Here is a 16,427-nt window from a genome sequence, read left to right as displayed (position 1 = left end):
TGCAAATCGTAAAGGAACAATAGCCAGGAGGGGTTAATAGACCCATTCAATCGCATCCAAGGAAATCAATATGCTGAAGTTAAATGAACTTGATAGATTAATAGATTTGATGGAACATGTTTTACCGCTGCTGTACGCACTCCTCGATCCCCTTAACAACACAACCAGAAGTAGACGAGGTGTTTCTGTGTCCACTGAACCCTGTCTCTCTGCTGCGCCCCAGACCCGGCCGCTGAGCAGCATGGACCGCTGGGTGTGCTCGCGGCTCCACAGCACGGTGCTGCAGTGCGAGCGCGGGTTCGAGGCCCGCGAGCTGAGCGCCGTCACCGCCGCCATCCACTCCTTCTGGGTGCACAGCCTCTGCGACGTCTACATGGTGAGGCAGCTGGCCGTCAGCAGGCGGTCACAGTGTGCGTCTTCATGCTCCACTGCACCGTGCGGATCCGAACCTTTGCAGAAGCTTGGTCTCAGAGCGTCGGCGTCGGGAAAGGATGTTTAGCTGGTCTTCAACAGGGAGAGTTTAATACTAGTGTCGGCAAAAAAGTGAAAATGCACAAGTAAAAAAGTGAAAATGCTCTGTTAACCCCCCATTTTAGCTTATGTCGCGTCAGACTATGTATTATTGATCTAAAATCCGATTTGTGTTGCTAAGAAGCACCCTCTTCACCCTATGGGCCCTTAAATAGTCAGGCAACTAGTCAATAGGCAATAGTCAGGCAAGTCAAGCCCCAAGAAACCATGTGGAAGACCATGCACCCTGAGAAGGGATACAAATTGTGTGTTGTGTTTCTGCTCTCATCTATCTTCGTGTGTGTGTGTGTGTGTGTGTGTGTGTGTGTGTGTGTGTGTGTGTGTGTGTGTGTGTGTGTGTGTGTGTGTGTGTGTGTGTGTGTGTGTGTGTGTGTGTGTGTGTGTGTGTGTGTGCGCGCCTCTGTGTGCCCATGTGTGTGTGCCCATGTGTGTGTGTGTGCGTGCGCCCCCATGCGCGTGCGTGCGCGTGTGTCAGGAGTGCATCAAGCCCCTGCTGACCCAGCAGGACGGGGGCGTCGGGCCGGGGGAGGCCCTGGCCGGCGAGCGGCAGGCGGCCCGCTCGGTGCTGTACCACTGCGTCAGCGTCCCCCTGGCGCTGCTCGCCCCCTTCATGCCCTACCTCAGCGAGGAGCTGTGGCAGAGGCTGCACCCCCTCCTGGCCCGCGGTGCGGGGGGCGGCAGCAGCAGCCTGTGCCTCCAGCCGTTCCCACGCTCCTCCGATCTGGTAGGGACGTGTCACCTGTCAGTCAAAGAAACAATGCTGCAACTTCATGCAATATTCATGCGACATTTAAGCGATATCACACGAGAGGGAGTGCTGCTGTACTGAATATCAGCACGGCTGCGATTCAGGCGTGATTCAAGATAATCGCAGTCGTTCTGATATGCAGGATAACAGCACGACCTTGAGTGTGATGTTGCTTTTATACAACAGTTGTACAAGCACCATTTGTTAGTTAACAGTAATAAGCAACAACAGATTAAGATCTGTTTGTTTATTTAATGATTAATGATGATTTATTAAGCTCCGCCAACACAAATAGATCCGCAACTGGACTGGGACTTAACTGTTGCCAAGCAACACATAAACACACTAGATAGTTAATAACATTAACGGTTACAAGAACCCCTGTGAAGCGGAGTGATACCTGTATAGTTAAAAGTCCCAGTGCTGTTGTATTCTATATCAGCACTCATGGAATGCCGCTTGTCCAATCAAATTACTTGGTCGGAACTAACTGTTGTATAATGCTGCATCACAATCCTGTAATGTAGCGTACATTACTGGGGCATTACTAATTGGACCGTCAGGAGGAATTTGAGATGACAGACTTGATGAATGTTTATGAATTTAATAAACGTCTCATAAATGCATTATGTATTTATTTGTTTACAAATTTGGTCATGGCCTTCCTGACCAACGACATCATCATTGTCATGTTATGGATTTGACATTACGATTATGTTATATTGTTTTGACCTTTGAACTTCATCCTTTCTCCCGCATTCAAACCCTCTGCGTCTTGCCAGGAGCACTGGCACTCTCCTGAGGAGGAGAGCCACTTCCTGCTGGTACAGGAAGTGGTGCGAGTGGCCCGCTCCCTCCGGGCGCAGTGCGGGATGACCAAAGAGAGACCCGACAGTGAGTGAGGGTCAACGCCCTGCTGTTGAATCTGAACACTTTCATTGTTGTTTAAGAACGTGTCCAAGCCTGTGTGTCTGTGTGTGTCTGTGTGTGTCCCTGTGTGTCTGTGTGTGTCCCTGTGTGTCCGTGTGTGTCCGTGTGTGTCTGTGTGTGTCCCTGTGTGTACTAGTGTGGGCGGTATGCTCCCCGGCCCAGGAACAGACCCTCCTGCACTTCCTGCCGGCGGTGCACACACTGAGCCGCGTCTCGACGCTCCACATCCACTGTCCCCAGGGGGGCCCCGGGGCCCGGCCCTCCGCCCCCCCGCCCGAGGGATGCATCGTGGGCACGGTGGACCACTCGTGTCAGCTGCACCTCAACGTTCAGGTGATGACCGTGTACTGGAAAAGGCCTGAGCAGGGCTCCAACAAGAGTGAGATGTTCTCCCTCTGAGTCTAGTTGATGGTCTGAATAACATCATACACTTCAGGACCCTGTTCACAGAGGTGTCATCGCAGGGCAAACACACGGGTCCGCCCTTGCTCTGCACCAGGGCCCAGAGGGTACATTTATCATCACTGGTCTACTCCCAGTGCCCTGGTAAAGAAAAGGAGCAGAGCCATAAATAGTGTTGTGAACAACAGCGTTGTTCGTCATGCGATGACATCTGTGGGATAAGGCCCGGGTGGACTCATTCACATCTGGGTTAGAATTCTAAGGCAGCGCTGTACGTTTGTTATATCGTCCACTTCCTTGTGGTTGCGCCGGTGGTGAACCACTGCAGTGCCGATGATTAAAGGTCCCGTCACACCAGTGGGGTGAATGGAGTGAATGGGTGAATGGTCTTTGGTGTGAATGGAGCTCTGCTCAGAGCACCTCAGAATGGGACCTCACTGAGGGCCGGGGCGGCGGTGAATCTCTAAAGGTGTCGGGCCAGTCAGGTGAGAGCTTCCATTGTGCTTTCCCCCGGGCAGAGGGGCAGGAACGTGGACCAGCAGATCTCACAGCTCTCCAAGCGCAGAGACGGGCTCCTGCCCAAACTGAACAAGATGCTGTCGCGGAGGCTGGCCCCCGGGTACCTGGAGAAGGTCCCGGAGCGCGTGAGGCAGGAGATGGACAATAAGGTGAGCAGAATTTTTTTCTTTATTCACTATGTTGGAGTCTAACTGTCTGAAAATGGCTGACACTGTTATCTTGTATTGATATCTCACTGATTGAAAGGCTTATACAAAAAAGACTGTTTAACAATTTTGTCACTACAGATTTTAGATAAATATGCAAATACATATATTCTCATTTGCTATAAATAATCCCACTTTCAGCAATTGACTCCACTGCTGTTCTAATACATTATCTTATTTATTTTTTATATTGAAATGAATGTATTGCATAAGAGTACATATGTATTGCATTAAACATGACTTGATTTAGTATTTCTAATTTCTTTGCACATCTCTCCTGAAGATATCAGCCCTGGAGAAAGAGGTGCAGAGCATTGAGGAGCAGCTGTCGGCCCTGGACGGGCTGAGGCCCGACCGCATCTAACTGTAAACACGCACGGCTGAGTTTGCAAAACAGCTGTGTTGCAGGGTGTCTTTGCATATAAAGGGATTAGGCTGTAATTAATGTAGTATTAGTGCGTAATTGCTACTCTTCAAAATGTTGAATATAAATAAAGTGCAGTTATTTGATTGGATTGCGTCCAGCTACACATTGGTATTTTGGCCAACATAAGTTGCGACATAAGTCCAACAACTTGGACATTTTCTGACTATGATTTCACTGCTGTACCTGCACCGGAAAGGTATGGACTTAAACGATTTAGCAACGCAAATGATCGGACTGAGTATCGTGTACCAAACAAAAATAAAGCATGGTAGGGTGGAAGTGGCCGAACGTAGATTTGTTTAATTAGCCGATCCGGAAGTGGACTCGATACGCGGTGGGAATGAAACGCGGCATCATCACATCATCGCCGTCATCATGGAGGCTGGACCCGATCCCAGATCTAGTCTGCAGGCTGTACGGAGGAGATCCATCTGAGAGGTTCATAGCAGGCGTACTTATATGTATCTCTGAATGCATGGTGTCGGTCATCGGACAGGCTGGCGGTCAAATAAAAACGCGGTCCGGATCTTAGAGGGAGACAGCGAACAGATGATGTTGGGATGATAAGGAGCTGAGGAGGGGAGTGGGCCGGGGGAGTGATCCAGTGTGTTGTGAATAACTGGACGGCGGTACCCTGGTGTTGGAGCTGCTAGCCAAAAACTAGTCCGCCTGGTTCTTCAGCTCCAGTGTGCATGAAGCTCCGTCTCCAGCAACCAGCCATGTGAAGGGTAAGTCCGGCTAATGCACCTTAACCCGAATAAGAGGTTGACATTTGCTTTCAGGTGTGTGACTGTGATAAAGGAGGTTTCCTCTGGTACTGTCACTGTGTCTGGTAGCTAAGCTAGCTGCCGAAGCTAACACGGGGGGAGGTGTCGGCTCCGAGACCGAGGAGGCACCTTCTCCCTCCGCGCTGCGGGGGGTCGGAGCGCCTTGGTCGGCTTCAGACACCTAGCTGCTGCCGGGTGGACGACAACACTTCATCTGTGTTGGTGGCTAATGATGGCACTAGTTCTAGTTAACTTTCTTCCTATGGAGGAAGATAAGGGGAGCTCCGCTAGTTAAGGGTGGTGTAATAACATGTACACCGTGTTCCCCTCGTCCAGGTCCCGTTACATTACTGTCCCGGTCTTTATGTTGCATTAGTGGAAATTAAAGCGGTGACCACCAGTGTGTTGTCAACGTCTAATGGGTGTGTTTACCGACTGTCAATGTCGCTATCGTATGGACTGTTAATTGAATTAACGACGTATTGTTGACATCCATCAGGGTACGTTGCCACGACACATGTCGGGCTGCAGACGTTCATAGGTCACACATGCTGACCGCGCGGGAGGGGGGGACTCGGGACCGGGCTCGTCTGGAAGACCCAGGATGTCTTGCAGCTACATTTATTGACAGGGCATTTAGCGGATGCTTTTATCCAAAGCGACTTATAATAATTAGATTTGTCAGGAGACAACAATATATGCACCGTCAGTACAGTAAGGATAGCTAAGCGCAACAGATCCCTCCCACCGCGTCGTACTCCCCTAAAACAGCCTCCTCTGGTCCCTCCTTACTGTAGCCTAAGTCACTTAACACCAGCCTCCTTGGTCCCTACTCACTAAGTCACCACTGGTCCTGGAGAGGCACTGCACAGCATTAGGTGGCTCCCGCATACAGGTAAATACCCAATTCTAGCCGTTTTAGATAACAATGGTTGGTTTTCAGTCGAGCCTGTCATGTAGGATTGTCAGACAGATCTCCAGGGCCCTTTTCCTCACTAATTTAAACTTTCTAAAATAACCTGACTCTCTACTTTTAAAGTGAAACGTTGCTTAATGCTAGTCCTCCTTAATTCACTCCTTTCCATTTGCTTTCCCTTTGCAACTCGAGTCCTGCCAGTTGCTTAATCATTTGAAGAGAGAACCTTTGGTTTAATTACGGTAGGTTTCTTGTTGTAGCTACTGATTGAAGTTAGCCAGGGCGGTGAGCACAGATGGGAGCTGTCGCTAATCCGATAGTTTGTTCCTGGCCGTCAAATGCCTACCTATGGGAGATTATTGTCAACCTATATTTATTCTGACTAATTGGTTTAGTTAGTGTGTGTGTGTGTGTGTGTGTGTGTGTGTGTGTGTGTGTGTGTGTGTGTGTGTGTGTGTGTGTGTGTGTGTGTGTGTGTGTGTGTGTGTGTGACGTGTGTGAGCCACAGTGGAAGATTAAATCATTCAACGAAATGTCAGCAAATGTTGAAACACTTAATTTAGTGGCATTTTACTGGCAAATTTTTGCCAGTACAATAAAAGTGTTCCACAGTTGAACCAATCAGTTAAACTTGGCATTATACACGGGGGGAAGAGCACTAAAACGACTGGTTTCACAGGATGAGATTGGGTGTTGCATTACAGGAAGGGCTGTTTTTCAGCAGATCTGCTGACATTTTGGTTCAGACTCAGTGACGGGCCGCAGATCACCAGGGCAACAGCAGGAAATCCTGTCAACCCATCTGCCGCTAGCCAAGGCTCAAGCAATAAAAGTAAACGTCTGGCTTGCATTTGTTCCACGCATGCCTGTGCTCTTAGTTCTGTCCTTCACCTACTCCAGGTGGCACTCAGACCTCCACCTCCTGAATCTGTGTCCTCTCCTGTAGGCTGGCTGGTTTAACTCTGTCCCATGTCCAAACCTTTTCCTTTTGTTCCTCTACAGAACGATGGCCGAAGGATAACATCCACGGATCACGTTCCCTCACCGTGTGGTGACCCCTGTTTTCCTGTTGTTCTATCACCGCTTCCTCGTCCCGTAATCCACCTCCCCCACCTCCGTTTGTCCTCTCGTAATTCTGTCGAAGAAAGGAATTCATACCTGCAGAACGGTCACCAAAATAATTCATCCCCTCTGATGGCAAGGGACCAGAGTTAGGCAACACCCCTAACAGAGGGCAGCATTAGTGGACCGCCACTGACTTGCTTCTCCATGTTCCCACTGTCTGCCTGCTCCATCCCTCCCTTGTGAGTGACACCCCGGCTTGTGAAAGGGGCAATTTATTGTTCCACACACTGTCCCAACCTGTTGCGTCTCTCCTCCAGCCTTTCTCCCTCCTTTGCTGTGATTGGGTCATGGTTCGCAAAAAAAGCTCTTTGATTCTGTGTGGAGCCTTCCTATTCGTCGTCTGGAACGCTCTGCTGCTGCTCTACCTATGGGGGCGTCCGCCCAGTCTTGGAGAGGCGGGGGGAGGCGCTGAGCCCGGCGGGAAGGAGGAGTGGGGGGGTGACCACGGGGCCAGGGCCAACCTGGCGGGGGAAGTGATCCGATTGGCTGAGGAGGTGGAGGCGGAGCTGGAGACTCAGAAGAAACTGCTGAAACAAATTGAGAGCCACAGGTCGTTATGGGCTCAGCGGAAAGACCTGGGCAAACGGGCCATGGACGATGGGGGCGCCGACAAGCAGCAGAAGCATCCGGAGAAACAGCCGCCCGGACCCCAGGTTCCCCCAAAAGACCCTTTAGACAAGAAAGACCAAATCCAGGCAGAACATTCCCAGGAGTTGAATCCGGCTCCAGACCCAGATCAGAAGGCCGTTTCGATACAGGCGCAGCCCGTTCTGAATAATGAACTGGAAACCACGGTCACCAGCCCTCAGACAGTCATTCCCATCTTGGTGATCGCCTGCGACAGGGTGACGGTGAGGCGGAGCTTGGATCGGTTAATCCAGTACCGCCCCTCTGCCAAGCTATTCCCAATCATAGTTAGTCAGGACTGTGGCCACGCCGAAACGGTCCGCGTGATTGGCTCGTACGGCGATCAGGTGACCCATATCAGGCAACCAGACCTATCGGACATCAGAGTACGACCAGAGCACAGGAAGTTCCAGGGTTACTACAAGATCTCCAGGCATTACCGCTGGGCGCTGAACCAGGTGTTCAACACATTCTCCCACTCCACCGTGGTCATCGTGGAGGACGACTTGGAGGTACTAGTGGACTTTGTTATTGGCAATCTGAGTGTCTTTCTTTCTTTCATTCATTCAATGGTTACCATAGAAAATGATGCATTAGTGGTTGCTGCAGTTTGCTATCAAATCATTTACTATCAAATGTTTTGAAAACATTCTCCTTTTACACGTTTTTAAAGACACTATAGGTCAATTCAGAGTGGAGAGCTCTGATCCCGTTTTACATTTACAGATTAGCACATTTTCAGTGATCTAGCCCCAGCAAGAGACATCCCATCTGTGTGAAGATTTGGTGGGGGTGGGTGTGTTTCTAGAGTGAGAGAGGGGTGGTAGGGGCGGGCGTGTTTCGAGAGTGAGAGAGGGGTGTTGTTTCTGTCTATAAAAATCCCTTGTTTCAACCACAGAAAAATCCCTGTGATCACTTTTCTTTTTTCAAATATATTCAACTGATTTCACTGATCCTTTCCAGTAAAAGGTTTACTGTTATTATAACAACTCATTTGGAAGTTACATTTATGATTGTGGCCCTAAACTAAACACTGGGTCCTTTTTAGTTAAAAAAGAACACAGCTGACGTAAAAGAGGACCCAACATGGGCCTGTGCCGCATGTGAAGCAGTGAATCATCACTTTAGGTTGCAAAAGAAAAGACCTCAACAATCAGCCCTCCACTGTGGAAGCTTGGAAGCTCTGGATTCACGCTGAAAGCATACTGGGAACTGGTCCAAACGAGACTAGCCTCAGCCAATCGTTCCCGCAGTAGGCACATTTCCCCCCCCCGCAGCCAGTGGTTTACCTGCATTTGGCAGATCACGGCCCCGTATGGTGGGCAGGTGTGAAGAACACCATCCGCACCTTGAGTGGGAGGGACACATTTGTCTCCCGGAAGCTAGGGTTGTGAATCCTTCACGATTACACCTACATTGGTTATTACACTTTGCTTCTCTGTGTCTCCATTTGATTGAAAATGTATTCTCAATTCAAAATAATTTCCCAATTAAAGAAACGATTCTTGACTGCGCAAAGAAAGGTCATCAGAGAAATCATGGCATGAAATCAGATTGAAATCTGTATGATTTACATTTGAAGTACCGTAGTCATATCAACTTTTTTTGGAAGTTGTGAATCAGTTCAGAATCATAGAACAATTGCGACTCTGGTGTGAACCGATGCCTGCGCCTTCTTGTGAAGATCAGTTTTTATTCCCTGTCTGCAGACCATGTCTCCTAACACCCTCCCTCTCTGGCAGGTGGCGCCGGACTTCTTCGAGTACTTCCGGGCGCTGTACCCCGTGCTGCGCGCCGACCCCAGCCTGTGGTGCGTGTCGGCCTGGAACGACAACGGGCGGGACGCCCTGGTGGACCCGGGCAAGGCGGAGCTGCTCTACAGGACGGACTTCTTCCCGGGCCTGGGCTGGATGCTGCTCAAGGACCTGTGGGACGAGCTGGAGCCCAAGTGGCCCTCGGCCTTCTGGGACGACTGGATGCGGCAACCCGAGCAGCGGCGGGACCGCTCGTGCGTCCGGCCGGAGGTGTCCCGGACCATCACCTTCGGGCGCAAGGGGGTCAGCCTGGGTCAGTTCTTCGACCAGTACCTGCGCTACATCAAGCTCAACGGGGAATTTGTGCCTTTCACAAAGCAGGACCTGTCCCACCTGGTCAAGGAGCAGTACGACGCGCGCTTCGTCAAGGAGGTGTACGGGGCCCCCCTGGTGAGGGTGGAGGACCTGCTGCAGGGGAGCACCCTGACGGGGACGGGACCCTTTCGGGTGCAGTACTCCAGTCGGGACAGCTTCAAGGTGCTGGCCCGCAATCTAGGGGTGATGGACGACTTGAAGTCGGGGGTTCCCCGTACGGGCTACAGAGGCGTGGTTAGCTTCCTACATCGCGGCCGCAGGGTGTTCCTGAGCCCCCCGGAGGGCTGGACCAAGTACGACGTGAGCTGGAGCTGAGGGGCTCTGAGCGCAGAGCTCAGAGTCAAGAGTCTGGCTGAAGCGGACGAACCTCTGAAACCAAAGAAGTGATCACCGGTGTTAATGAAACTAACTTGAGCTTCATTCATAGCCGCTGAAGGATCAGAGGATTTACACCGGTGGAGTGTAGGAAAACTGAAGTCGGTGAGCTGTAATGGATGAAACATCCTAAAACCTTTAAAAAGAACCGGCTTATGAAGGCTCTCTAATGATTAGATCAACTCTGATTGGTGTCATGTGTTTAAATGATCAGCCTTTCTATTTTGTCTACAGGTAAATAACCCTCAGAACGGCTTCTGGTTACAGGCTTCATAAGTGATGTAATCACTAACGAGGTCCACTTTTCTGCTTGAGCAGATCTTTGTTATATCTTTAAAACCTACTGAGTAGCCCTAATACAGTTCCATATTAAATCAGAACAATTGAAGATGCCCATCTTGAGAATCACTTGGGATGGTGAATAAAAGGTGCAAATGAAGTACTTAAGTATGTGTGAATGAACCAGGGTTATAATAGTAGCTTTTAACAGAGAGAACTGTATAGGACAACTGAGATTTATTTTATGAAATTTTATTTAACTCGCCTTGAAATAGAACTGAAAAGGCTGTTCTTGCTGCATTGACTCAATATCCAAACATTTGGTCTGGCATCACATGTTCCTTCTGTTAGTGTCAACACCATGAACATATAGGCCCAGTTAGAACTACTGTCCTGTATCTCCAACCCATGGTTTGGTTTTGAAGTTAGGTTTGTTGAAAAACCAATATTTTCTTTTCTGACGCGTTGGAAGATTTGGGTGTATCGGTAATCATTGTACTGTATTTTCATTTGGGAAATGATTGAGAGAATGGAAAGATTGCCATTTCTTCACGGTAATGTGTAAAACCACTGCCTGATGCGTTTACAGTTTTAATACATTACAAATAAAGCCAACTATTTTGATATTTGCTCACACTGTGCGAGTCCAATGTTTGCTGCAATCTAATGGATATAAAATACAATATGCAACCACCTACACCTTTCTCAGAAGATTAAAAGATTGAAACAACCATAAAAACATCCCGCCCCCCCCCCCCTACCTTTCTCCACAAGGGGAGAGGTTGCATTTCTCGCCCCTGTGATTGACCTGGCAGATGGATTCCCCGAACGGATCACGGTAAAGTGTAAATTGGCTCGTACAGAGGTAAACCCAAAATGACAGTTCTTGCACCTTACCTGTCTAAACTGTGGTACCTGACTGACATACTTGACAGTGCAGTAAGACTTCCGAACAACCAAGGGATTTACAGAACGGTGAGAATCTGTTAGGGACATGTGAGACTTGTGATAAAGGTCCAAGAGTTCAGGAGAGAAGTCCCGGTGATGCCATTCAGCTGTAGGGACAAGAGCTTGTTGCAGTGGTATTATGTTCTATCGGTTGTATTAAGTCACAACAAAAAAGTGCTCCCAGATAATTCACTGGGGTGGAGGTGGGCCCGTCTACATCTGGACTCTACCTAAACGCACTTCAAAAGGAAATGGTCAATTTTGCTCTTTTTTGCTTTTGTGCTTTTGTGTTTCCACCACAATTGGTATTGTTTGAAAACTGCACATAAATAAGAAACAAACACAGTTTGGAAATACCATCTTGTTTGGTATCGAACCCCAATAATGAATAGACTATGACTCTGGTGCCTCCTGAGGTTAAAGTGCCTGCACTCTGTTGTCCTCAGTCATGCTCTCAGCCGGGATGTTCTCCACTATGACCATGTGACAGAGTGCAGTCGCAGGCTCACCTCCACCCCTCTGTAGCTCATGGGTCGGGTCAGCACACGGTGCTTCATGGCCCTCTGAGGGTTCAGCTGGAGACTGAGGTGGAGCACAGCCACCATCCTGAAGATCCTCTCCCCGTTGAGCCTCCAGTTCAGCACCGTCTTCTTGGGAGATTATCATGGCGTAGAGACGGCCCAAGTTCTCAACCTCGTCAAAGATGGGCCAGTTTGCTGCATCAGACTGAGCCTTGACGCTACGCATAGGAGGTCTGGTCCACCGCGGGGCCCACCACACTGCTGAGGTCCGCTGAGTGGAGCACCGGCCAAGGGGTGCTTGGTCCTGGCGAATTTATCCCCTCTCCATAGCCGTACTTCGGCTCTAGCCAGTTGAAGGTATCTCTGTGTGAATGAAGTCCCAGGGTGGCCGGATCAACCCCCTGGGGTCGCCGCGTCCACCGTCCTGCCGGCCCTGGAGTTTCCTCTTCAGCTGCTGGGAGCAGCGGGCCACACTGAGGCCTGTGGCGGGGGACTGGTGGACATTAAGGTCCAGGGGGTCAAGGGCAGAGGACTGGTTGTCTCTAACCCTGTGTCAGTAGTGCACTGAGGTCCGTGTCCTCAGAGCGGAGGCAGCCCTCTCTGTTCCCCCAGAGGGTCCCTGTGTGCTGGGCCAGTCGGCTCGGCAGCAGCCTGGGAACCAGGGCCAGCCCTTCAGCTGGACTGCGCTGCAGGAGGCTGCAGGTCAGAAGGTGCCTGAGGGCGACACCAATCCTCAGACCTCCCATCAGAAGTTTCTGAAGATAATGTAATGAATGCATACGTTTTCTATGTAAAGAGGCGGATATCAGGTGGGCTGTGTTCTGTTCCTATGTCCCTCACCGAGAGGAGAGGTCTCCAGAGGCCGCGGGGCTCACGGACCAGGCAGAGACCTCCTGCCCCTCTGTAGAGGACTCTATTCACACCCCACATCTCAACTAAGGGATAAAGAAAAAGTTTCAGTATAAATAAGTCAAACACGTAAATTAAAATGTGGTTATTACATCAGAATACACAAGTTGAGCTGACTGCAGATGTGTTTTTATAGATTGTACTTACTCAACTGTCCTCTAGCTTCCCTAACATAAAATACAATATTTTAATGGGATTCCTGACATGTTTATTGTGCATGTTGGTCTCTGTCATCAGTCCATGTTATGTCGTGCCCAGTTGGTTACAATTGACGAATGTTTGATTTTCGGTTACTAGGGTAGACAGAGCTTACAAAGAATGTCGTTCAATGTTAAATGCCATAATAGTGAGTTCAATGAATAATGAGCCTACTTCTGAGGAAATTGCATAAGTTCATGGAAAATATGGAGTCATATATTATGTGCTGAGCCCAAGTAATGGGTCTTTCATTGGCACTCCTTTCAAACGTTGGTGGTGAGCTGCTGCCCTGGAAATGTTGGTATTGCAAAGCCGTGTTTACAGTAAGTGTCTCCTATCAGTCTGAACCTCGGCATTGAGGAACCTTTCTCCGAGCCTGTGGCCAATCAAAACAGCCAGGACAGAGGTTAAAATGTCCTCCCACACTGGTCACTGAACTGCAATCACTTTGTGGAGAAGATATGGGGGTTGTTTAAGGGTCAAATAATGAGTCAACAGTACAAAGTCAATATTTGTAGATGGTTTTTTTTCTCATAAGAAACACTGAAGACAAAATAATGAGTACTTTTTGCATAAAGATCAAAATTATCATTACAGTTTACACGAAAGCAGAAGATTAACGCTCCATGCTGCTTGTTGCATTGGACCAACCAGGGGTCAAGAGGAGTAGTTTAGGGTCTGTGGTACCCACCACCACCGCCAAATGAGGGCACTGCCTCTTCATCGACGTCTCCTCCTTCCTCTCCTCTCCTTCCTCTGGAAAACCGCAGAACAATACTACCACCCAGTGGCGACATACGTGCCAACAGCTTTGGTTTTATTCCAGGGGATATACAAATCTACTTCCCCTGCCACCTCCAGCTCATTCTCCTCATAGTCCCAATGCTTGTTCTGCATTCATGCCTCTCCATCAGCCTGGGTGAAAACAGAGAGAGTAGACATAGTGACCTAAAAGTAGGCCTACCTGTTCGAGGTGTTTCAACATGAGGCTGTGCTGCTACATTTCCCATTACCATGGAGTAATGGGAACCCCGTGGTGGATGTGTTAACGTTAACGTTGTAAATGCTTTCACATAACGGCAGGCTGAAAACAGGGAACAGTCTCAGGCGGCCACGAGACGGATGCAGACTTTATGAAGCTCTTCCTAGTTTGCTTTGCCACAAAGCAGTGGCAAAGTATTAATTTTCAATTAATCGTAATATGATTCTGCACAGTGTTGACAATCGTGTTTTCCACTATGATGTGATTTAGGACCACTGTGATTAATATGGCCTTAGCTGATAGGGCTTATCATCTACGTTGCAATCATCTCTGTCTCACCCCCTTTTAGCCATATGGTGCTATCACAGTCTTCTACACTGTCAACAAGAGAGGTATACGATATGTTATTAAACATACTATTTGCATTTCATTATTGCCTACCTGACAGAGGTGGTGGTCTTGTGGAGGCTTTACAGAACTATTACATCCTTTGTACAGCGTCCAGATAGCTTTAAAACAACAGTGTCTATTCGTACCCCTGGTACTTTTAGCCTTGGCACAGTTAGGCTAAAAGCGTCCTATTTGGGCTAATTGCTAGCTAACGTAATCCACTGAACCCCACTATTTCAATATTCTCAAAATTCTAACTGACTACAATGTTTGTTCTTCTTAAACGAACACCAACCAAGGAAAATATACTCAGGGCAGACCTTTGACAGTTTTGAAGAGTTCCAACTATGAAAGCATTGAGTGCATATGGGATACCATCCAATGCCTAAAGAGAGATCTGAAAAGATATACTGTTCAGATACAACTGTCTCAGGTACATTTAAGTACTCTAAATGTACCCTTTCTTGTGTCCATTTCGAGTCAGGAGGATACTAAAAGGTTAGTAAGGTAATGTTTGATCCAATGCAATCAAATTACATTTGGAAAGAAAATAATTGATTAACATTGGCTATTGTTTAACTATGACTAAGAGACATACACATATCTTATTCTTCCATTTTCATTCATCATCACCAGGGTACAAATAGCATGATAATTGTACCAGGGGTGCAAATTGCCGCACCATTAAAAAAATAGCTTTGGATCATCAAATATTTATCTGCATTAACAAAGCAGTATTGTCATTTGTATTCACCCCGTAAAGCCTCACTGAATAATTAAGAAATATATTTAATGTTAAACCACACACGCTTGTTTGTTGATGAATCAGAATGGACTGCGGCTGACTGCGATGACGTCATCAATACGCGCCGGGAAAGATGCGTGGTCTGTAAACAAATCCATCCAGCCTGCTATTAAAGAGTAGCTGTCATTTGTTTACAAATCATTTCAACTTTTCGTCGCTTGTAAACACTTGTGTTTGGACAACGCCAGGAGCTTAAACAGGACAACAAGGTTAGTCCTTTTTAAGGTCGAGCACTAACACGTGTTGGTTCAGCATGGAGTAAACTCCCAGTGGATTTAACCGAAAGTCAGATAGCACGCAACGTTTTCCAGGCATGTAAAGATACAGTAACGTTACCTCACGCCGGCATATGGTTGTTTCTCCTCAGCCATGTCCTGCTTCAGCGGGGACTCGAACTTCTGCCCAGAGTGCGGCACGGTGCTGCCTATGCCACGGGCGCTGGACACCGTCACCTGCCCGCTCTGCTCCTTCCGCATCTCCATCAGCCGTGAGGACGGGCGCTCATCACATTCCTATTGGATTGACGTCTGTCAAGCAGATATGGTGTCAAACACTGAGATAAAAATTGATCTGACTGTGTGATTTCCTAAATAGTTTTCGCTGGTCAGGAGATCAAATCCACAGTCGTCTTCAACCCAATAGAACAGTCGTTGATGCTGGAGGAGGAGGAGGACTCTGAGCTTAAGGGACCTGTGGTAGGGAGGATGATTGACTGGCTGCTTTAACACAAAGGGTGACTCTGTAGTCTGCAACTTATGTTTAATGAGATCGTTTTGCTGTGCCTGAACCTTTCAGACGGACCGGCGTTGTTCCCGCTGTAACAAGGAGGGGATGGTTTACCACACGAGGCAGATGAGGTCTGCGGACGAAGGACAGACTGTGTTCTTCACTTGTATACACTGCAGGTAATGTCTCGTTTGTGTGCCCAAAACCTTGGGGTTTCACAACTAAAGTCTTAAGAAAATGTTTGTTTTTGTCGGCATGAAATTGTAGAAATGTATCCATAGTTCCTCGGGGTAAAATCTTAAAATACCTTTCTGAAAAAGATATGTTCACTAGGAAGACTCTCCTCACATCACTGATCTTCCTTGTCTGAACTGTACGTTGCAGATATCAAGAAAAGGAGGATTCCTGAGAAGTTCCGATGGTTCTTCTGCGCTCCAGATATAGAATGCTTTGTTGGATGATCTGCACTGGGCCATGTTCCCATTTAATGAGGCATGTCCAAGCGTATGATGGCATCCATCAATGTCATGCATCGTTAATGTTGTATAATAGCAGCTACTCAGTGTCACTGACTGAGTAGCATGTTAATATAGTTTTGTATTTGTTTGGATTACATTGATCATATCGTTTTACATGAACACAAGCTAAACTCTCAAATTGTAAGCATACATTTTTAATACAATTTAAGAAATTGACCTCATTGCAATGTTATATTGTTTGAAGTACACAGGGTGAAACAAAAGTATAAGTATAAATCCCCAGACAGATATTAATAAATGATTTTGTGTATGGAGGCTCCACTTTTACTGTTTGTTCAATATTTATAAAAGCATCAATCATCACTGAAAGAAATCACTGACGTTTTAAAAATGAAATCATTAGTTTTCAAGCAAATTGAGCATTGTGAAAATATAGGTTTTTCGAAGCAATGTTTCATGGTAAATATTGATTAAAGCATTACAAACTC

At 47.8% G+C, this 16,427-nt stretch overlaps 2 protein-coding genes across 4 annotated transcripts in view; both read left to right on the top strand.

Moving 5' to 3' along the window:
- Positions 1–10,633, top strand: part of mgat1b (alpha-1,3-mannosyl-glycoprotein 2-beta-N-acetylglucosaminyltransferase b) — a 12,070-nt gene extending 1,437 nt beyond the window's left edge. The window contains exons 2-8 of one of the 3 annotated variants that reach the window (XR_008893937.1): positions 224–376; positions 1,007–1,255; positions 2,062–2,173; positions 2,346–2,542; positions 3,130–3,279; positions 3,620–4,491; positions 6,449–6,797. Coding sequence is in view for 2 of the 3 variants with exons in the window: in XM_056583272.1 (XP_056439247.1) it covers positions 6,859–7,710; positions 8,941–9,642 (1,554 nt within the window). In the remaining variant the exon portion in view is untranslated. Of the gene's footprint in view, positions 1–223; positions 377–1,006; positions 1,256–2,061; positions 2,174–2,345; positions 2,543–3,129; positions 3,280–3,619; positions 4,492–5,316; positions 5,426–6,448; positions 7,711–8,940 lie in introns of those variants that run through there. The other 2 variants (XM_056583272.1, XM_056583273.1) reach the window with 2 other exon arrangements.
- Positions 10,634–14,756: 4,123 nt separating this feature from the next.
- Positions 14,757–16,425, top strand: polr1h (RNA polymerase I subunit H). Its single transcript, XM_056583279.1, has 5 exons — positions 14,757–14,943; positions 15,102–15,221; positions 15,329–15,429; positions 15,530–15,639; positions 15,845–16,425. Exons 2-5 carry the CDS (start codon positions 15,104–15,106, stop codon positions 15,867–15,869), a joined length of 354 nt encoding a protein of 117 aa, XP_056439254.1. The 5' UTR covers positions 14,757–14,943; positions 15,102–15,103; the 3' UTR covers positions 15,870–16,425.
- Positions 16,426–16,427: the final 2 nt, after the last annotated feature.

Source organism: Gadus chalcogrammus, chromosome 22 (assembly GCF_026213295.1).
Source record: "Gadus chalcogrammus isolate NIFS_2021 chromosome 22, NIFS_Gcha_1.0, whole genome shotgun sequence".
Classification (NCBI taxonomy): Eukaryota; Metazoa; Chordata; class Actinopteri; order Gadiformes; family Gadidae; genus Gadus; species Gadus chalcogrammus.
This window is presented reverse-complemented; position numbering and strand designations above follow the sequence as displayed.